This window comes from Bidens hawaiensis, unplaced genomic scaffold, assembly GCF_021521415.1.
Source record: "Bidens hawaiensis isolate Kalapana, Puna unplaced genomic scaffold, B.hawaiensis_p1.1 tig00010387_1, whole genome shotgun sequence".
Classification (NCBI taxonomy): domain Eukaryota; kingdom Viridiplantae; phylum Streptophyta; class Magnoliopsida; order Asterales; family Asteraceae; genus Bidens; species Bidens hawaiensis.
The window spans coordinates 649,716-672,134 of NW_027491790.1; the positions used below are offsets into that span (position 1 = coordinate 649,716).

Consider the following 22,419-nt stretch of genomic DNA (forward strand, 5'->3'; position numbering starts at 1 on the left):
GAGAATCTACACAAGTGAAACTCAACACTCCCGACTTGCGAAGAGGTTACACCTACCCGCATCATACCCAAATATCAGGCAGAAAAGTCGGGAATTTTCTGCAAGTGACATTAGGAAAACCGCGGGAAGAATCCCCGCGGAGAACCTTAAAAAACGAAAACCCCTCTTTAAAACCCCTTGCTTAAAGTCCAAAAGTTCCCCTCACTTATTAACAATTCATGAGAAGAACAATGGACTGGGGGACTTGAAGAGGTAGGTCCTCGCAAAGCCCAGTTGGACCCGCAAGACTCACCTTGAAGAGGTACGTCTGCGTAAAGACCAGCTGGATTCGCAGGACCCACCATGCTCAAGAGAGATGAAGACCTTACACGCAGTAAGCCAGCTGTCCCCGCAGGAAAGCCTCCCTTGGTACAGTACCCTGCCTGTTCCCGCAGCTGTGGGTACAAGCCAAGAAGGAAGGCTACCCGCACTAACAGTAAGGCTACACGCATAAGGCACTAACTCTTATATAATTCAGCAATGTCACCTGAAGAAGGAATGAGCAGGGCGGGAATATTCCCGCCCAAAAGAGCCAGTCCGTACACTTTTAGAAGATCTTTTGTACTATACCTACCAAGGTACGGACAAAATAGACAAGATCTGACAAAAGCAACCCATGAACCAATCACAGGGTGACAGCTCACTGACAATAGTACGAGGAGGAGCACGCTCCAGTACAAAATGTTACTATCAGCCGCTGCCTACCCACCAACTCCCATCGTGGCACGAACGTAGCCCATAGTTGGTGAAAAAGGAATATTATATACAGCTGGCCGTACCTGCTTGGAAACCTACCTTCGCCTATAAATACTCCAACACCTTGTAACGGTATCATCATCTTCTCTCTAGCTATTTCTCTCTATATACACTTATATTCAGAGCAACCTAGTCTGATTCTCACGCCGGAGGGTGGTCACAAGGAGGAAACCCCCCCCCCCCCTTCTCAGTGACGAGCTTACGGTGTCTGTTTTGCAGGTTGAGAAGAATAACCATCTTTGCCGGACCTAACCCTCGTGGGAAACATCTACTTAACCCTAAGATTATCCTTAATCTACCGGGGTCACTTAGTGTTTCTTCAATTACACACAAGTCTTTTCACCCTTTCTCTATGCCTCCATTCATGGCTGCATACATCTATATGGGTATGTTACTCTTCTTACTAATAATATATATTTCTTCTGCTATAACGATTCGGTCCTTAAAAAGGGTCTTAAAACTTAAGTATCAAGCCACTTTAATTGATCAAAATCTAAAAGAAAACCTGATGTTTAACGTTGAGGAGTTAAGAGAATTTGTGAAAAGACATTGGATCATGGCAGTCACTAGTAACTCCCAGTTTGTGTTGGCTAGTACTCCATTATCCTCTGCATCTTGCGTAGTTTGTGCAATTAGTATGCTCGTGTACGTATCTTTGTCATGGCATGTGTTGACAAGATTAACTTGAAATGCATCCGTGTATAAGGGGTCAACTTCTGCAAATTACGTCGTACAGTCCTTGGGAGTTGTGGGGGGTACTTTTGGCTCAATATATAGATGTTTTGGTATTGGGGTTCAAATCAACTGCTAAGCAGAGAAGGAACCCGTTTTCAGTGTTTAAAGTAGAAAAGTATTGGACTAAACAATTGTGTGAGTGGAAGGAAAGTCTTCTTGAAGATGATGATATGCTACAAAGGGTAGTCCTAAGCAACCTTTCACATCGGTGGGTAATTGCAGACTTTCTAAGCATTTGCATTAGTTTTCAGAGGGTGATTGTAGTATTATGCAAAATAATGGAGCTCATTCCCATTGCAGTTATTATGTTTTTCATGTATTGTTCCTATTATTTCAAGTCACTTAAAGAAATGTTGTTTACCTCACCTGCCGCCTCAAGTAGTGAGGATGGAGAGGAATACCTTAGCAATTATGTTTTGTTACTTGAAGATAATGTGCAGGTTACCAAGTATTCAGTGAAAAGAATTTTAGATGCTATGGATATGTGGAAGGAAAAGGTTGAAGGGGCGTCAGTACGACATCTTCTGAATCTTATTGAAAAATCTGTTACATTTGAGGGAGTAGAGAGGTTTGACACCGATCAGATTCAATCGCTACTTCCTGTTGAACTTGTTTATTGTTGGAGCTTACCTATAATTAGCTTAGCATGCATAGCAACTGTCATGCCAAATATTGACAAGGGCGTGGTGGATAACTTGCTCACAAGTGTTAGAGAAGGTCTTCCGTACACTCTTGAAGTTGAAACACGCCTAAATACAACATCTCAGTGTGCAAATATTCGAAAGGCAACTCGGACCTTGTGGATTGAGGTCAGACAGTATCTGTCACACCCTCAAAATCCACTAACGGAGTTTTACCGTCAGAGGGTGTGAACTGGCAGGATCGGAATCATTAGTTATAACCAAACCAAAGAAAAACGTTTAAATGAAAGTAAGTGCGGAAGCGTAAAACCTTAATTCAAAAGTTGCGTCACGCAGGACGACTTAAAACCAAATGTAAATGTTAAAATTAAGTTTGCAGAGTAAAGATGTTTTCAATTAATGCATGCTCCTAAACCGCGCGCCCGCCTCGGCTACCTGAGAATAACATACTAAAAGTGTCAACACAAGGTTGGTGAGTTCACAAGTAAAATAAAATAAATCGTTTAGCGTTTTGCGTAACCTCGTTACGACGTTTAAATGTTGCGTAACCCCGTTACGACGTTTGAGTGTGTAACCACGTTACAGCGTTTGAGTGTGTAACCATGTTACAGCGTTTGAGTGTGTAACCATGTTACAGCGTTTAAGTGTGTAACCACGTTACAGCGTTTAAGTGTTTTGCATTACCAGATAGTGTTATGTCAAATTATATATCGATAGGTAGCTAATCTATACAACAAGTATCGCTAAGTGGTTCGCGACCGAAGCTGACTGTTTATCAAGTGCCCGTCACCAGGTCCTCCAGACCATGGTAAGTGTTAGCCAAAATTTACACCCACTCAACCTCCAGTTGAGCTTAGCGTCGGGTGGGGTTTGTCAAACCCAGTAGTACTACCCAAAAGTGACTCGCTATTCCAAATATTAACCGGTCCGATGTGTGGGACTTCAAATGTTACGTAAGCTGCTTAGCCTTTACAAGTGATATATAATTTATAACAAAATCTTTCATATGCGTTTATCTCAGAAAATATGTTTATCGGAGTATGTTATCTCCCCCAAGTGAAAAACGTTTGAAAACAGTTTAAGAGTGGGGTAAGTGAACTCACTGTTTGCGAAGAATATCCGATCTAGATCACCGAGTGATGCGCGTCGTAGAAAACTCTCTAGCGTTCTAAAATAACAAAGAGATTTTCTAAGTATCGGAATGTTTAACGAGTCTCTAGACTCGGCACATAATACCTATGCACGTAACATGTTTCGTGTTTCGTTTGTGAATCGTGTGTGACTTAAACAAGTAAAATTGTGATACGATACATGAGTGAGCAATTACTTTCGTGTCACGTATTAATAACATACTTATTAGCAATTATTCCCGTAGGGGCATTTTGGTCAACAAACAAAGACTAACTAACCATTATTCCCCATAAGGGCAATTTGGTCAATTCATGGCAATCAACTAGCAACTATTCCCCGCAAGGGTATTTTGGTCAAAATACAACAATTATATAAAAACTATCATATTTCATGCATTCATATACAACTCAGCAGCTAGTTTCGTTATGACAGAATTTCTACTTGAAAGATTGCACTAGTTTACCGATTATAACGTCTCAATTAATTTACCAAAAATTACCACAGGAGCGTACATATCTTAGGTTTCCAGAACATCTTTTATCTTATTTTTATTCCATATAGATTGTTCATAATGATCAAAACATTACAGCTAACTTATATCAGTCAGATTCATGCACATCAGAATGTTATTTGCAATTCCCGTTAAACGAAAAATCCAATAAATGCAAGACCACTTGGGTTTGGTTCCTAACTCAGTGAGTCAACCTCCAGAAGTGGAACCAACCCAATTGGTCTCGTAGTTCATGAGATATAACATTTACAACATAACCTAACAGCAGGTCTAACAGCTCAGCTTTGCATCACGTTTTTGTAAAATCATAAAAGTATACTTCCACTTATCCAAAAATTACGAATTTATACTTCATAGAAACTAGACTCAACCTAGTTTACTGCAGTACCCACAATCTCAATCAATTTTCACGTTTACACTTCGTTACAGTCAGTTAAACATCGTATATACGTTCTGTCCAGAATCTGTTCACATCAAAACTCATCATAATAACAATCTATGAACTATCATGCATCCATATAACCCTCTAGACACTATAACTACTATCCATGCATATCAATTACACCATACCTACAAGATTAGGGTTTTATTTGAACTCACAATCAAGGACACAACAATTAACATGCAATACTATCAAACTAGTTATCAATTCATTATCCAAATAACAACAATCATATTAATCATATGCATGAACAAAATCGGCCAGCTAGGGTTTGTTATTAACCCAACAAACATCAAATTCAATCAACAAGGATGTGAAGGATGATCAAATATACCTTCCTAGCACTTTGTTCTTCAATCAAAGGCTTGAATTGATGGTGTATGTGTGTGTGTTTGTGGACGGCAGCCAAGAGAGAACAAGGGAGGGCCGATCGGGTCTTGTGGGTTTAGAATAATAGGTTAGGGTTTGTTTATTTGTGATATATTTATAAACAAACAAGTTACACTCTAGTCCTTCTACTTTCAAGTGTTGTTTTTCTAGAACATTCTATCCTAACTTGCACATAATCATGACAATAATATAACACATAATCCTAACACATAGTTATCACATCATTAGTGTTTTAGTGTGCTTCGTTTATTCCTCAATCGTTTGCGTTTCGGTGCAAATCCCGAAAGACTACTACACATGTAGTAAGTGTTAAGCGTCATTTAAACCCTAGTTTAAATGTAATGAAGTATGCGTTATAGATTCAACGATCTTAAAGTTTGAATTAACAGAGTTGAGTTAACGAGGTTAACCTGAAATTGACGATTGTCACATCATTCCCATGTTAAAGAATTTTCGTCCCGAAAATTTGAGTCAAGTCGTGATGAGAGCCTGAAAAAGTAAGAAAGATTTTCAGTTTGTCATATCATCCCCTAGTAGAAAGAAATTTCGTCCCGAAATTTAGTTCATACCTCCGGTGATGTTTGACGGTTTGCCGGGTTTCGCGGTTTTCGGTGTTTGGTTAGCCCTTCAAAAAGGTGAGGATACTTTTTCATCATGTGATCCTCGCGTTCCCATGTGAACTCCGGTCCACGTCTCGAGTTCCAACGAACCTTAACGATTGGAATTTTGCTGCGTTTGAGCGTTTTGGTTTCCCAATCCAAAACCTCGACTGGTTCCTCAATGAACCGTAACTGTTCATCAACTTGTAGTTCCTCCAACGGGACTACTTGGGTTTCATCAGATAAGCATTTCTTCAAATTTGATACGTGGAATACATCGTGTACGCCACTGAGTTCTGTTGGTAGGTCCAGTCGGTACGCCACCGGACCAATGCGCTCAGTTATCCGGTACGGACCAACATATCGTGGGTTGAGTTTGTTTCGCTTACCAAAGCGAACCACACCTTTCCAGGGTGAGACTTTGAGTAACACTCGATCGTTTACTTGAAATTCGAGAGGTTTTCGGCGCTTGTCGGCGTAACTCTTTTGGCGATCTCGTGCTGCTGCCATGCGATTTCGGATTTGAACAATCTTTTCCGAGGTTTCGAGTACCAGTTCCGGACCAGTGATTTGGCTATCACCCACCTCTGCCCAGCAGAGTGGCGATCGACACTTCCGTCCGTACAGCGCTTCAAACGGCGCTGCCTTAATACTTGCGTGGTAGCTGTTATTATACGAAAACTCTACCAAGGGTAAGTGGGGTTCCCAACTTTTTCCGAAATCTAAGACGCATGCACGCAACATATCCTCCAGGGTCTGAATAGTCCGTTCACTTTGCCCATCCGTCTGAGGATGGTATGCGGTACTCATATCGAGACGTGTGCCCAGTGCGCTTTGCAGCGACTTCCAAAAGTGTGAGGTAAAACGAGAATCTCGATCGGAAATGATCGAGACAGGCACTCCGTGTCTCGACACTACTTCCTTCATGTAGACACGAGTCAGTCTTTCCATTTTGTCTGTTTCCTTAATCGCTAGGAAGTGCGCCGATTTAGTCAACCGGTCAACGATCACCCAGATGGTATCGCATCCCGTCGGTGTTTTAGGCAAACCCGTAATAAAGTCCATTGAGATGTGTTCCCATTTCCACATTGGGAGTTCCGGTTGTTGCAGTAGACCAGATGGTTTCTGGTATTCTATCTTGACTCTGGCACAAGTCAAGCATTTGCTCACGTAGGTGGCAATGTCGGCTTTCATGTTCGGCCACCAGTAAAGTTCCTTTAAATCATGATACATTTTATCTGAGCCAGGGTGGATAGAATATCGGGACTTGTGAGCTTCGTCCATCACTAGAGTTCTCAATTCTCCGTATCGTGGAACCCAAATCCGGTTCTCAAAATATCGGACCCCGTCCGATCTGGTTTCAAGTTGCTTGCTCATGCCCCGCATGAGTTCCGATGGAAGATTATCATCTTTCAACGCTTCCAGTTGCGCATCGCGAATCTGATCGGGTAAGCTGGCATGAATCGTAAGTTGCAATGCTCTCACCCGTCTGGGTTTATCTGTTTCCTTTCTGCTGAGGGCGTCGGCCACCACATTGGCCTTGCCAGGGTGGTACTTGATGGCACAATCGTAATCTTTAAGCAGCTCGACCCAACGACGCTGTCGCATGTTCAGCTCCTTCTGATCGTAGATATGTTGGAGACTCTTGTGGTCGGTGTAAATGGTAAACTTGGTACCGTACAAGTAATGCCTCCATATCTTAAGAGCAAACACTACAGCTCCGAGTTCCAAATCATGGGTCGTGTAGTTCTTCTCGTGAACCCGTAGTTGTCTAGAGGCGTAGGCTATAACCTTCTCGAGTTGCATCAGCACACAACCGAGACCTTGTATAGATGCGTCACAGTGTACCTCAAAATTTTCTGTTCCCTCGGGGAGGGCTAAAATAGGGGCGCTACAAAGCTTGGTTTTCAACAGTTGAAAAGCGGATTCTTGTGCGTCACCCCAGTTGTACTTAGTGCCCTTGTGAGTCAAAGCGGTGAGGGGTTGAGCAATCCTTGAAAATCCCTCGATGAAACGCCGATAGTAGCCGGCCAGTCCTAGGAATTGTCGCACCTCAGTCGGAGTCTTAGGTGCTTCCCAGTTTTTGATGGCCTCTACCTTACCGGGATCGACATGGATACCATTCTCGTTGATCACATGTCCTAAAAAGTGAACCTCACGAAGCCAAAATTCACATTTCGAGAGTTTAGCATACAGTTGTTCCTTCTTCAGTAGTTCCAGAATTATCCTTAAGTGCTCTTCGTGGTTAGTCTCGTTCTTGGAGTAGACGAGAATATCATCAATGAAAATAATCACAAACTTGTCGAGGTACGCCTTGCATACTCGATTCATGAGATCCATAAATACGGCTGGTGCGTTGGTTAGGCCAAAAGGCATAACTGAAAACTCGTAGTGACCATACCGTGTTCTGAAAGCCGTCTTTGAAATATCTTCTTCGCGCACTCTCACCTGGTGATAACCGGATCGTAGATCGATCTTCGAGTAGTAACTCGATCCCTGAAGCTGGTCAAACAAATCATCAATTCGGGGTAAAGGATAACGGTTCTTGACCGTCACTTTGTTCAACTCCCGGTAGTCGATGCACATTCGGAAAGTCCCGTCTTTCTTTCGGACAAACAAGACAGGGGCTCCCCATGGCGATGAGCTAGGTCGGATAAAACCTTTATCCAACAAATCTTGCAACTGGGTGGACAACTCCTGAAGTTCCGCCGGTGCGAGCCGATACGGGGCTCGTGCTATGGGTGCTGCACCGGGTGTCAACTCGATTTGGAATTCGACTTGACGAATAGGAGGGAGTCCAGGTAAATCCTCCGGGAAAACTTCCGGGAAGTCTCGCACAACCGGTATGTCTTCAATTCGTTTCTCCTCCGCGGGTTTCTCAACAATCTGCGCCAAAATTGCCGGATGACCCTTTCGTAAATACTTCTGTGCCTTCAAAAGGGTAATAACGCTGGTGGTCATGCCGCTTCTCTCGCCTCGGACCGAAATGATCTCGCCAGAAGGGGTGGTAATATGGACTATCTTATCATGGCATATAATCTCCGCTCGGTTCTCGGATAACCAGTCCATGCCGACAACGACATCGAAACTACTAAGCGTAAAAGGAATAAGGTCGATGTCAAAGACATGACCTGACAGTTTCAACTTACATCCCGCAAGTATATGAGTTGTTATTACAGTTTTACCGTTAGCTAATTCAACAGGAAACTTAGCGTCTAACGGGGTTGGAGTAAGGTTTAAAAGTTGGCTAAAGGCCTTTGACACAAAACTCCTATCAGCTCCAGTGTCAAACAAAACAGAAGCAAAACAATCGTTTACAGGGAACTTACCAGACACCACATGCGGATCTCTGCGGGCTTGACTCGATCCAATCACAAACGCTCTTCCTTTGCCATTTCCTCCACCGTTACTGCCACTTCCATTACCCCCATTATTGTCATTCTGTTTCAGCTTGGGGCAATCCTTACGGAAATGACCTTCCTGTCCGCATTCAAAACATCCCTTAGTCGTCATCGGTGGCTTAGGAGCACCCTTCGCCGCAAGGTCTCCTCTACATTCCTTCGCTTGATGACCTATCTTTCCGCATCTTTGACACTTGACACGGTCACATTGACCAACATGATGAAAGTTGCACCTGTTGCACTTTGGATATTTCCCAACATATCCGCTCGAAACCTGCCCGCTACCGTTGTTGTTGTTGTTGTTGTGATTCTGAGTGTTGAAACTCCGAGTAAATTCGGGCTTACGGTAGTGGTGTTGCGGTGGGAGGTTTGAGGATGAAGATCTGGTGTTGTCAAACTTTCTCTTCCCGCTGTTCGGGTTACTGTTGTTGTTACTGTTGCTGACGTGGTCATTACTCGGGTTGTCTCGGGCTTTAACAGTCGAACCCCTCGGTGGTAACGCACCCTGGGTCACAGCCTGATCCGTCAGTTTGTGAGCCAAACGGATCGCTTGTTGGATCGTGGCTGGTCTGGAAGACGTCACCATACCCTGAATCTGTGGTGCTAACCCATCAATGTACATCTCTATTCTCTTGCTCGGCGGATCCACCATCCGCGGACACATCACTGCCAACTCGTGCGAACGAGTAGTGTAGGCTTCAATCTCTGAACCCACCATTTTCAACGACCAAAACTCCGACTCTAACTTCGAAATTTCTTCCCTCGGACAGTACTCCTCTCGCATCATGTTTTTGAACTCCTCCCAGTTCATCGCGTTAGCCAGTTCCAATCCAAGGATCTGGACGTTCGAATTCCACCAAGTGAGGGCGGAATCCTCAAGTGTCCCAGCAGCGAATTTGACCCTACTGGCAGGGGGACAATTACACATCTCAAAGGCCGACTCGGCCTTCTCAGCCCAACGCAGGAAGTCTATAGCTCCCTCAGTGCCCTTAAACGTACTGGGCTTGCAGTCTAAGTAGTTCTTGAAGGTACATGTTCCATTCGGACCTCCTGTTTGATTTTGAACGTGTGCAGCTAAAGCGGCAGCAACATGGTCATTCAGCAGAGTTTGGAGTTCAGCTGCAGTCATGCTGATGTTACCACGTCCTCGTCCAGCGTTTCTTCCGGCCATTTCCTAGAATCACAGTATAAAATGTTAAACATGAATTTTTCTTTCATATACAACACACCATACATGTAATAAAAGATAGGTAAGAAAAAAAATAAGAAACAACATCACATCACAACCACATATTAGTCTAAATAAAAATTCATGATTAAAACCATTGTATTCGCTACAAAGTATTTCCAATCAATCCTTAAAATCATAGAAAAATAATAGTTCGGATGGAGACAACCCCTCCATCTAAGTGTCATCATCACTAGATGTCGTCATCTGAGGACACCTCTGAATGTGCCTCCTCCTCAGCCGGTTCTTCCTCCGGTTCTTCTTCGGGTTCCTCCTCGGGATCTTCCTCGGGATCCTCCTCAGGCTCCTCTTCGGGATCTTCTTCAGGTTCTACTTCAGGCTCTGCCTCGGGCTCGGCCTCAGGCTCTGCCTCAGGTTCTGCTGCGTTCTGAGCAAGTTGCATTTGTAGGATATCGCAACGTTCTAACGCTATCTCAGTTCGGGTCCTTGCTTCTTGGAGTTGCTCTTTCAAGTCTATCATTTCGGCTTGCATCTTCATCATAACCTTCATCTGTTGATCACTAGCCCCTTGCATTTCTTTCATTGCCGCTGCCATGCGGGCAATCTCCTCCTTATTCTCGGTTTCGTCTTTTAACAATCTGGAAACGTTCTCTCTTGTGTAGCGCATGTAACCCACATCACGCTCCAAACAAGAGACGACAGCTGCGAGAACTCGCTCCACGGGTTCGGTTATGGGTGGTAGGGTGTTAGGGTAAGCAGGGTGGTTCGGGTGAGGCAATGGGGGAACTTGTTCACGGTAGACCATACGTCTGATCATGTTGGGGTACCATTCCCAGCTAACGTTGTTGTCATACAAGCCTCCGGATAGGCGGTACCTCTTTGGTGCAGGAGCTTCGAGTTCCGGGACTACACGGGGTGGCGAGGCAGTAGGTAACTGCGGTTCCTTCCCGTGAGCATGCGTCATCGAATCGGATGATGATGAGGGTGGCGTCGACATTTCTACAGGTAAGCCGTGTATATGCGCGCGTATGAGTGAAGGAGGTAAGGAAATAAGATTTCAAGACTACACAAACCTATGCAGTGCGTATCATTATAACTAATGGGTCGTCGCGGTTATAGTCTAGTATGCATGCAGTTTCTAGTTCGCTATAACCAATGGCTCTGATACCAATCTGTCACACCCTCAAAATCCACTAACGGAGTTTTACCGTCAGAGGGTGTGAACTGGCAGGATCGGAATCATTAGTTATAACCAAACCAAAGAAAAACGTTTAAATGAAAGTAAGTGCGGAAGCGTAAAACCTTAATTCAAAAGTTGCGTCACGCAGGACGACTTAAAACCAAATGTAAATGTTAAAATTAAGTTTGCAGAGTAAAGATGTTTTCAATTAATTCATGCTCCTAAACCGCGCGCCCGCCTCGGCTACCTGAGAATAACATACTAAAAGTGTCAACACAAGGTTGGTGAGTTCACAAGTAAAATAAAATAAATCGTTTAGCGTTTTGCGTAACCTCGTTACGACGTTTAAATGTTGCGTAACCCCGTTACGACGTTTGAGTGTGTAACCACGTTACAGCGTTTGAGTGTGTAACCATGTTACAGCGTTTGAGTGTGTAACCATGTTACAGCGTTTAAGTGTGTAACCACGTTACAGCGTTTAAGTGTTTTGCATTACCAGATAGTGTTATGTCAAATTATATATCGATAGGTAGCTAATCTATACAACAAGTATCGCTAAGTGGTTCGCGACCGAAGCTGACTGTTTATCAAGTGCCCGTCACCAGGTCCTCCAGACCATGGTAAGTGTTAGCCAAAATTTACACCCACTCAACCTCCAGTTGAGCTTAGCGTCGGGTGGGGTTTGTCAAACCCAGTAGTACTACCCAAAAGTGACTCGCTATTCCAAATATTAACCGGTCCGATGTGTGGGACTTCAAATGTTACGTATGCCGCTTAGCCTTTACAAGTGATATATAATTTATAACAAAATCTTTCATATGCGTTTATCTCAGAAAATATGTTTATCGGAGTATGTTATCTCCCCCAAGTGAAAAACGTTTGAAAACAGTTTAAGAGTGGGGTAAGTGAACTCACTGTTTGCGAAGAATATCCGATCTAGATCACCGAGTGATGCGCGTCGTAGAAAACTCTCTAGCGTTCTAAAATAACAAAGAGATTTTCTAAGTATCGGAATGTTTAACAAGTCTCTAGACTCGGCACATAATACCTATGCACGTAACATGTTTCGTGTTTCGTTTGTGAATCGTGTGTGACTTAAACAAGTAAAATTGTGATACGATACATGAGTGAGCAATTACTTTCGTGTCACGTATTAATAACATACTTATTAGCAATTATTCCCGTAGGGGCATTTTGGTCAACAAACAAAGACTAACTAACCATTATTCCCCATAAGGGCAATTTGGTCAATTCATGGCAATCAACTAGCAACTATTCCCCGCAAGGGTATTTTGGTCAAAATACAACAATTATATAAAAACTATCATATTTCATGCATTCATATACAACTCAGCAGCTAGTTTCGTTATGACAGAATTTCTACTTGAAAGATTGCACTAGTTTACCGATTATAACGTCTCAATTAATTTACCAAAAATTACCACAGGAGCGTACATATCTTAGGTTTCCAGAACATCTTTTATCTTATTTTTATTCCATATAGATTGTTCATAATGATCAAAACATTACAGCTAACTTATATCAGTCAGATTCATGCACATCAGAATGTTATTTGCAATTCCCGTTAAACGAAAAATCCAATAAATGCAAGACCACTTGGGTTTGGTTCCTAACTCAGTGAGTCAACCTCCAGAAGTGGAACCAACCCAATTGGTCTCGTAGTTCATGAGATATAACATTTACAACATAACCTAACAGCAGGTCTAACAGCTCAGCTTTGCATCACGTTTTTGTAAAATCATAAAAGTATACTTCCACTTATCCAAAAATTACGAATTTATACTTCATAGAAACTAGACTCAACCTAGTTTACTGCAGTACCCACAATCTCAATCAATTTTCACGTTTACACTTCGTTACAGTCAGTTAAACATCGTATATACGTTCTGTCCAGAATCTGTTCACATCAAAACTCATCATAATAACAATCTATGAACTATCATGCATCCATATAACTCTCTAGACACTATAACTACTATCCATGCATATCAATTACACCATATCTACAAGATTAGGGTTTTATTTGAACTCACAATCAAGGACACAACAATTAACATGCAATACTATCAAACTAGTTATCAATTCATTATCCAAATAACAACAATCATATTAATCATATGCATGAACAAAATCGGCCAGCTAGGGTTTGTTATTAACCCAACAAACATCAAATTCAATCAACAAGGATGTGAAGGATGATCAAATATACCTTCCTAGCACTTTGTTCTTCAATCAAAGGCTTGAATTGATGGTGTATGTGTGTGTGTTTGTGGACGGCAGCCAAGAGAGAACAAGGGAGGGCCGATCGGGTCTTGTGGGTTTAGAATAATAGGTTAGGGTTTGTTTATTTGTGATATATTTATAAACAAACAAGTTACACTCTAGTCCTTCTACTTTCAAGTGTTGTTTTTCTAGAACATTCTATCCTAACTTGCACATAATCATGACAATAATATAACACATAATCCTAACACATAGTTATCACATCATTAGTGTTTTAGTGTGCTTCGTTTATTCCTCAATCGTTTGCTTTTCGGTGCAAATCCCGAAAGACTACTACACATGTAGTAAGTGTTAAGCGTCATTTAAACCCTAGTTTAAATGTAATGAAGTATGCGTTATAGATTCAACGATCTTAAAGTTTGAATTAACAGAGTTGAGTTAACGAGGTTAACCTGAAATTGACGATTGTCACAGTATCAAAATTGGTTGGGTACCACTTTAAAAAGAAGTGCATATGAAGAGAAAACACCAATAGAGATTATAAAATTGTTTGCTCAAACATCAGAAGATATAATGACTGAATTCAATAGAGCTACTAATGGGGAACAGGTGGAGAAGGAGGACCTCCCTAATAAGGTAATAGCTGCCAACTCAATGTATCGAATTGCAAAAACAATAATTCACACGTACGAAAGCAACAATTTGGAGATTACCGAAGATGAGTTGTTTTCACGACTCTCTACCATGATTGCGGACACATTAACTGCTTGCCTCACCAACATGCCAAGAGTCATAATGAAGTGTTGTTGTAAAAAACAATTGGAAAGTGTTTGGGTTGCATGCCGCCTTCTTGAACTGACCTATGAGATAATAAAAAGACTTGAAACACGTGAATTGCCATATATGGATCCCGACAAGATAGGATTTATCGACGAGTGGCGTCTTCATTTCAAGAAACCTTAGAAGCCAAGGTAGATTTCTTCTATTGAAAGTTAATCTTGAAATGAATTATCGAGAATCTTGAAGGGCCTAAGTGAAGTTGTTTTAATTTGAATGTTTAAATTTATCTTTTTAGTTTATTTGATTTATCTACAAGCTAGTTTATCTACTCTAAAATTAGGAGTTTGAGTATGTTAATTTTATGTTTAGTTTGAGCAGGATTAGTATGGTTTATTTTAGACTTTTAGGAATAGATAGGGTCACTGCAACTTGTAAATATGCCAAGAATTATAATAAACAGAAAGAGTCGATTTTGGTTGAAGTCAAAGTTCATGTTCTTATTTTTGGGCCTATTTCCAACGTTTTTAACTTCATTATCTTACAAAGGATATTCCCCGTATGTTTCTTTGATCTAAATTTTGTTTTTTTTTTCTCTTTGTACAGATCAAGAATTCTACTGCTTCATGCGCAATGTTATGTCTATTGAGAGCTTCATTACCATTTGCTATTTTGTTTGAAAATGTGTGTTTTACTTCTCACTTTTCCCCCCTTTAATAATATTTGCAAGTTGTGTATTCTTTTAATGCTTTAATTTCATGTTATTCATGTTCAAATTTTTCTGTCTATGTTTATGATTATGACTATAGAGCTACATGTTCAAATTTTTTGTCTATGCTTTAATTTCATGGTACAAAATTGATTTTTCAAGTACCTCGTTCCGAGTATGGAACTGGAAACGAATATTGGTAATACCCGGTACTCAAATGCATACTCTATCCGTACCCTACGAGTATGATTGTGTATTAAAAACCCGGGTATAAAAAACCCAGTTCAGGGTTTTTTCGAGTTCAGGTTTTTTGTAAACCCATGACCCATGGGCCACACCCTAAAAGGCAGAACATGACCCGTAAGTTATAAGCCCACAAGTAATATTGATTGATCCCATCAAACAACGGACTTGTTTAGTTTCTCTACTACGGCGCCCAACTCATCGTCATCGTGTCTCCGATCTCGCATTACCGTTTGTCTCCGGTAACTATATAATATATTCCGGTCATCTCTCGTTTCATATTCCTAATTTTAATTTCCATTTAATCTACTTTCTTTATATTATTGTTATTATTATTAACCTCATTAAAGCGGAAACAAAATTAGGGTTTAATATCGATGTTTAATTTTGGATGTAGCTTTTACTTAATATTATTATATTTTACATATGTTTTATCAAAATTCAAAATTAAGAATTTTAGCTTTTTTTAGTTAGCTGGTAGGATTAATATACTCAATGTATTTTCATGTTATTATCATCGGTAGCCTAGCGTCGTGTAACATGTTTGTTTAATTGTTAAAAATTAGTTTCTTCTTTGGTAGTCCGATCGATGTTTGTTAAACGTCGATATCAATGTTATTGTTTGATACAGGTGAAATGATCTGCTTTCGTTTAATAAATACTTCGATCTAAGATAAATTTAACAAAGCACATGACCATTGCTGGTTAAATTTATCTTAGATCGAATGCCCGCCGAAGTATTTATTGAAACGAAGCCAATCATTTTATCAGTATGTGATGATAACATTGATATTGATTTTTAACAAACATCAAGCAAACTACCGAAATGAGAGTTGATTTTTAGCAACTAGAAATGCCTGTTAGATGATGCTGGGCTACTAATAATAATATGAAAACACGTTGATAACATGATGCTACTGGCTACTTAAAACAAAGCTAAAATTGGTACTTTTGATAAAAAAAAAATATATGTAAAATAATAATATCATTAAGTAAAAGCTGCAGTACAAAATTGTGGATCAAGAAGATCGCATTTCAAGTTCAAATTGAAAGAAACTCTTGTTAAAAGGAGAATTTTATGTTTTTTTCATATTGCTTTGATTTCTCATTTCAGTTTATCGACTTGAGCTTGTTAAGAACTAAAGAATCGTGATTTCATTTTTTTTTTGTGTTTCAAGAGTCTATATCAGTAAGTATGAAACCTAGAAACAGTACAACATTCTAGCAGGGATAATATAGACTATTATATCAGTAGTTGTAAATAATGATGATTGTTTGATATATATTACAGTTTATCTACATTTAATTTGAGGCTTTAAATGCTTATATATTGAAATAGTTTTATTTACTTTAATCTTAACTTATAGTCTAAAAGCTAAATGTTGGAAGAACACGTACATTTTCCGACTATCATTAAGTTTTAGTTGGTTATCAGTTTATCTTGTTACAAAACAGACCCCTAAGATTGGTCACATTAACGCCTGTTAGTAAATTATTAATCTTTTATTCTTTTCTATTATTTTGTAGTGTTTGATGTTGGTTGTCTAGTTTTGGATTTCCTTGAGTACGATGGCAAACTATTCAGCAAAAGGAGCCCCTTCAAATGGATCCGTGTATGTTTGTAACTTGCCACCTGGAACAGATGAAGATATGCTAGCTGAATTCTTTGGCACAATTGGCTTGCTAAAGGTATGGGTTCTAAAAAGGTATTTTTTTACCCGCATATTTGTTTACTACTTTACTTTATATATATATAGATTTTTGATATTTTACTCCTTTTGTTTCTACAACACAGAAAGATAAAAGAACAGGCCGGCCAAAAATATGGTTGTATCGGGACAAAGTAACAGACGAGCCTAAGGGAGACGCTACAGTGACGTATGAGGATCCGTATGCTGCATTAGCTGCTGTAGAATGGTTTCACAATAAGGAGTTTCATGGAAATATTATTGAAGTTCTCATGGCCGAGTCAAAAAGTTCAAATAATATGGTAGCACCGTTTGTTGACTCAAGTTTAGTCAATGACGTGGGACCTGATGAGAGCGGTCCTGATGTTAATGAAAGCGGGGCCCGAGGTAGAGGACGTGGTGATGCTTCCGGAAACATTCCGCCAAAAGCATGGCAGCAGGATGGTGACTGGGCGTGTCCGAATACAAGGTCTGTGATATGACATTGGTGAGCAGCTCATACTTTTATATTTAAATCTATTTATAATTTATTATTATCATGCAAACAGTTATGTTTGTTAATTATTATGTACATGCTGTTTTGGTGACAGTTGTACAAATGTAAACTTTGCGTTTCGCGGTGTATGCAACCGTTGTGGAAGTGCAAGACCCGCTGGTGCAGGCGGTGGTGGTGCGGGAGGTGGTGGTCGGGGTAGAGGTCGTGGTGGTGGTTCGGACTCAGGTGGCGGTCGAGGTGGAGTCGGTGGGCCTACTGGTCTTTTTGGTCCTAATGATTGGTCTTGTCCAATGTAAGCTCATAAGCAGTTAAACATTGTTTTTCAAGTATTTTACAAGTAAACAAATACTTAAAACTATTTCTCCAGGTGTGCTAACATCAACTGGGCAAAACGGTTGAAATGCAACATCTGCAACACGAATAAACCTGGTGTTACTGAAGGGGGTGTGCGGTATGGTGTTATACAAATAATTTCAATAACATTTTTTTTACATTCACATGTTGAATATATTATTTATGTGTAATTAGAGGAGGGCGTGCCGGTGGGTATAAAGAACTTGATGAAGAAGAATTAGAGGAAACAAAGAGACGAAGGCTGGAAGCTGAAGAAGTAAGATTACTATTAATTTGTTTTTTATATTACACGAGTTCACGTTTTTACTTATTACCATGAAACTTTTAGGATGATGGTGAGATGTATGATGAATTCGGAAACCTGAAGAAGAAGTTTCGTGTCAAAGCACAACAAACTGAAGTCGGTCAGGTGTTGCCTGGAACAGGGCGGGCAGGCTGGGAGGTCGAGGAGATAGGTAGTCCTTTTATTTCTGTGAATTGTTTTATTTAAAGTTATTCATTAACATGTGAAAATAATGATAGAATTAACTGTTTAATTTCAGCAGGGATGAGTGATAAAGATAGAAGAGAAAGAAGCAGAGACAGAAGGGAGGAAAGAGAAGGAAGCAAACACAGACGGAGGAGCAGAAGTCGTGAGAGGGATAGGGGTCGGGAAAGAGAGCGGGATCGGGATTATAGTTATGAAAGAGACCGAGAATATGGCCGGGAGAGGGATCGGGGCCGTCACAGGTATCATCATTGATTATTAGTTTATAAAACTTGTGTTTTTGGAAGGTTTTTAAGCATTCGGTATCTCTTTTCGGTTCTGTGTTTGCATGGTGAAGTACTTGTATCCTGGCACTCTTTCTTGGACAATCTTTTGGTTTGTTTTGCAAAGATTTATGATGAAACATTTTGACATTATTAATATTATTGATTTTTGTAAACCGGGTGTAATTGTGTTGAAAAATATTTTTTTCAAGATCAACTTTTATTGGTATGATCATACAATTATATTATGTTTTTTTTAAAGCTGAATTGAAGTATGCAATAGGGGTGTGGGTGATACGGTTCGGTGCGGTTTTTTGTTAAAACCAAAACTTCGATTTTTGGAGTTTTTGAAGCCGTTCGATTTTGGTTTTTTTCGGTTTCGGGTTTTTGTTTTTGTTTTGGTTTTGGTTCGGTTTCGGTTTTTACGGTTTTTGCCATTTGAGCTTCAAAATTTTAGGCTGAAAAAAAAGTTGGCAAAAAATAATGAATTTAGGTATAAATGATTTTGTTAATTGTAAAATAATAGACTATTAAATATCTAATCATAAATATTGGAGTTAGATATATATTAAATTCTTATAAATTATTTAAAATAAAAAATATAAAAAAATATAAAAATTAGGAATTCGGTTCGGTTCAATTTTTTCAGTTTTTTTACATGCAAAACCAAAACCGAATCGTTAGTGTGGTTTTTACAAAAACATAAAACCAAACCATCGGTTTTTGTTTTGGTTCTGTTTTTTCGGTTTTTATTGTTTCGGATCATTTTTTTTTGGTTTTTTTGCACACCCCTAGTATGCAACAGAAATTGTTAATAACTAGTTGCATAAGTTATTCAAAGGAACACATACGAAGTAGAAAACAAATAACCCATTTTGAAGACTCCTTAACAAAGTAGGAAATGCAATTTTTTTACAGAAACTAATATTGTATATAAATCATCAATAGATGAATAAGAAGATACAATTTTTTAACTATATAGCTAACATAATACAGAGACAACTTCAGTTTTAAGAACTTATTTATCAAGCATATACTGGTATCCAAGTACTTTCATTATTAAGAAAAACACATCTTAAGAAACACACCACAATTTAACATGAGTGTAACACTAAACCAATTTCCAGGCTGCAAATATGAATACCACTAATTTGTTGGCTGATCATATAAGCTTTCGAGCTGCGCGCTTTCGGCTTCTCGAACCTCCTTCGCAGTCTTCCTACCTTTCTTGCTTTTGTAGTAAACACTCATAAAGTTCCCAACACCTCCATACTTCCTTCTACACTTCTCATAAAGCTCACCATCAAACATCCTCCAAAAGTCCTTTTCACTTAGTTCACTAACAGCATACTGTGTCTCGAACCCATGGTTCTCGATCAACCATTGCTCCATCCGACTCACTGCAACGGACCCGTCAAACGCTTCACCCCTCAACACCGCTCCTGGTGCGTAGTAGAGTCCGATATCAGTGTACATCTGTGCGTGTGCAGTGTCACCGCGTCTGTGCTCTTGCTCGAACCCTGCCTTGGGATACACCGTTGTCTTGTATGGGTGCTTGTATAGTCTATGTGGACAAAGCCAAATGGGATATACCTGTTTTACAAACATTTATTTTAACAAAACATTTAATCTTGGGGTCACTATGCACACCGTCTGATATCTAATGCCACACCGTTTCAAACGGCCACCCAGATATACGCCAGATGACCGTTAACACCAAAAGACATTAAAAGTTCGACCATCTATTGTCAGAGCATCCGTTTTGACTAAAAACTTTCAAAGTTTGACCATTTATGGTCAGAACAACCGTCTGATGTTAGCTGGACGACCATACTGACCAATAATTTTCAAAGTTTGACCTTTTGGGTCAAAATGATTGTCTGAATGTTTTGTTGACGGTCGTTTGATGAAATCAGATGGTGGTGATGTAGCTATAATATGACTTAGGGGTGTGCATAAAACCGAAAAAATCGAATCGAAACCGAAAAACCCAAATAAACCGAACCGAATTAGAAACCGGTGGTTCGGTTTTGAACTTTAGCAAAAACCAAAATATTGGTTTTGGTTCGGTTTTGTATATTTTTAAGAACCGGAAAAACCGAACCGCACCAAAATAACAAAAATAATCAAAATAACCATAATATCTTAACTGTATCCATTAAAACAAAATCTATTGACGACTATTTGTTTAGTTTTAACATACGGTTAATAACAAATATATTTTGGTTTCTACATATGGTTAATAACTAATAACAATGGTATTTTTAGTTTTGATTTTGAATTTTGATTTTAAATGTATCTTTTATTAGCTTTTAAATATTTAAAATCCAAATATTCAATATTCTATTAGTTATTAATTTAAAGAAAAAAAAATATAATACCCAATTTCAATATCTTGTGTAAATTTTTTTTCCCCAAAAAGTTTTGACTCGAGTAGCAAAACCGATCCAAAACCGAAATCGAACTATTTAAAAATCATAAAACCGAAAGTTTGTTTTCAGTTCGGTCTTAGTAAAAAACCGCACCGAATCGCACCACGCTCACCCCTAATTATGACTCTTATTTTCGGTTAAATATTTGAATTACCATACCTCCATTTCATGATGTGCCCATTCTAAAGCATCAGAAACCTTGTAAAGAGGAACAAGCAAGTCTTGCAGAACATGCATATCATGATGATGGTTTCGTACTGCTTCGACTTGTGTCGCCTTAAGTAAAGATATTTTCGGCGGCATCATCCAACCAAGAACAAACCGAAACCACCATTGATCCGAAAAAGGAAGCAAAAGTTTCACTTCCCAGAAGTAACTTCGAGTATGTCGATGATAATACTCACGAGTCGGTATATACTCAACAAATTCACCTTTCTTTAAAGCCATCCGAGCGTGCTGATAAAACCACGGCTTAAACCACCTCCCGATGCAATTAATCTTCGTTTGGTTACTCTCCGCTTCATATCTAGAAGCAAAGTTACCAGTCATGCAAACAGCTTCATGAGGATTGTATATTAATGTCTCCACAAAATCCACAACCTTTTTGTTATTATCAAATTCGTGTGCGAAAGAATCAATATTCCGTTTGTGAGATCGTGTAACGTGTCACCCTTTACGGGTTTATACGTTAACTTAATATATTCTTTAATCGGTACGAGTTTAATTTCAGCACATGTAAGCAAACCCAAAGTCCCTTGGGACCATGGGATAGCATAGAAAATATCAGAATGTTCATTATCTTTTGTAGCGCGTACAACTCGCCCGTCTGCAAGAATAATCTCGTAAGCCATGACAGTGACGGCGAAAAGATCATAAATATGCAAACTTCCTTCGAGCCCGCTACCATTGATGAGCCCACCAATGGTTAGATCATCAAGCTCTGGGACTATAGGGAGTGAAAGGTTCATTGGGACAATGAGTCTAGTGAGTTGACCCATGTTCACTAATGGCTCACATTTTACTATCATTCTTTTTTGGTCTATTTCAAGAATGTTGCAAAAGGCCGAAAGGTCTACTTCGAAACGATGAGCTCGTTTGTAGTCGACGTTGCGCATGCCAACTGTAGCCCATGGGCTTCGGGCAGTACATATGAGACCATCTTTTGATGGGTTTCTTTTCTTTAGTCTTTTGATCACTTTTATGATGTTTTCTTCGTGTTCTGTTTGGCGTTGCTTGTATGACTTTCGGTTTTATTTGACTTCGTGGTAATAGTCGAGGAAGTATAGCGTGAGAGATAGTGGGAGTACGAGAAAGATGATTAAAATCCATCGGAATTGGACTAGATAATCGACCCACACCTTCGTTCTCTTCGGTTTGACTAGTGGAGCGGCAGGAACAGACATTCTGGTAGATAATCTAAATGTTATAATAGTAACAATCATTAGTTTTGGTTTAAAGAAGCTTACTGCTCAAGCAAAGCAATTTTTGAGTGTTGATCTACAAAGTACAAACCAACAAGTTGAAATGGAAAATTACAAAATATTCAACCAACATTTTTTCCAAAATAGTTACCAATTTAGCCTAGCAAGTCATAGTTATATCTAATTTACAGCCAACCAGAAGCCGCATCAAATCCATAGGCCAAGACGGCTAAGACTTAGCCATCGCTTTTTTGGCTCCGAAACTCATAAAAGTTAGTCGGCCCTCATCCA

At 39.7% G+C, this 22,419-nt stretch overlaps 1 protein-coding gene and 1 pseudogene across 4 annotated transcripts; one reads left to right on the forward strand and one right to left on the reverse strand.

Annotated features, from left to right (window-relative positions):
* Positions 1-15,154: 15,154 nt before the first annotated feature.
* Positions 15,155-18,415, forward strand: LOC143535100 (transcription initiation factor TFIID subunit 15-like). Of its 3 annotated transcripts, none has more exons than XM_077029432.1 (8): positions 15,155-15,229; positions 16,515-16,676; positions 16,783-17,144; positions 17,266-17,463; positions 17,539-17,622; positions 17,700-17,781; positions 17,854-17,980; positions 18,068-18,415. In XM_077029432.1, exons 2-8 carry the CDS (start codon positions 16,557-16,559, stop codon positions 18,265-18,267), a joined length of 1,173 nt encoding a protein of 390 aa, XP_076885547.1. In that variant the 5' UTR covers positions 15,155-15,229; positions 16,515-16,556; the 3' UTR covers positions 18,268-18,415. The 3 variants fall into 3 exon arrangements, with proteins under 3 accessions (XP_076885547.1, XP_076885548.1, XP_076885549.1); XM_077029433.1 differs by having other exon boundaries at positions 18,071-18,415; XM_077029434.1 differs by lacking the exon at positions 15,155-15,229 and having other exon boundaries at positions 16,541-16,693.
* An 891-nt stretch (positions 18,416-19,306) lies between these two features.
* On the reverse strand, positions 19,307-22,118 carry LOC143535101 (delta(24)-sterol reductase-like; annotated as a pseudogene). The gene is made up of 2 exons (XR_013135658.1): positions 20,867-22,118; positions 19,307-19,868 (listed from the first exon to the last, which is right to left on the reverse strand). The product of XR_013135658.1 is annotated as a delta(24)-sterol reductase-like (transcript).
* Between the last annotated feature and the right edge of the window lie 301 nt (positions 22,119-22,419).

Coding starts and splice junctions, on each gene's coding strand:
- LOC143535100 (XM_077029432.1), top strand. CDS start 16,557: ATGGCAAACTATTCAGCAAAAGGAGCCCCTTCAAATGGATCCGTGTAT. Junction 17,145..17,265: donor TGGGCGTGTCCGAATACAAG/GTCTGTGATATG, acceptor TTTTGGTGACAG/TTGTACAAATGTAAACTTTG. Junction 17,981..18,067: donor CTGGGAGGTCGAGGAGATAG/GTAGTCCTTTTA, acceptor GTTTAATTTCAG/CAGGGATGAGTGATAAAGAT.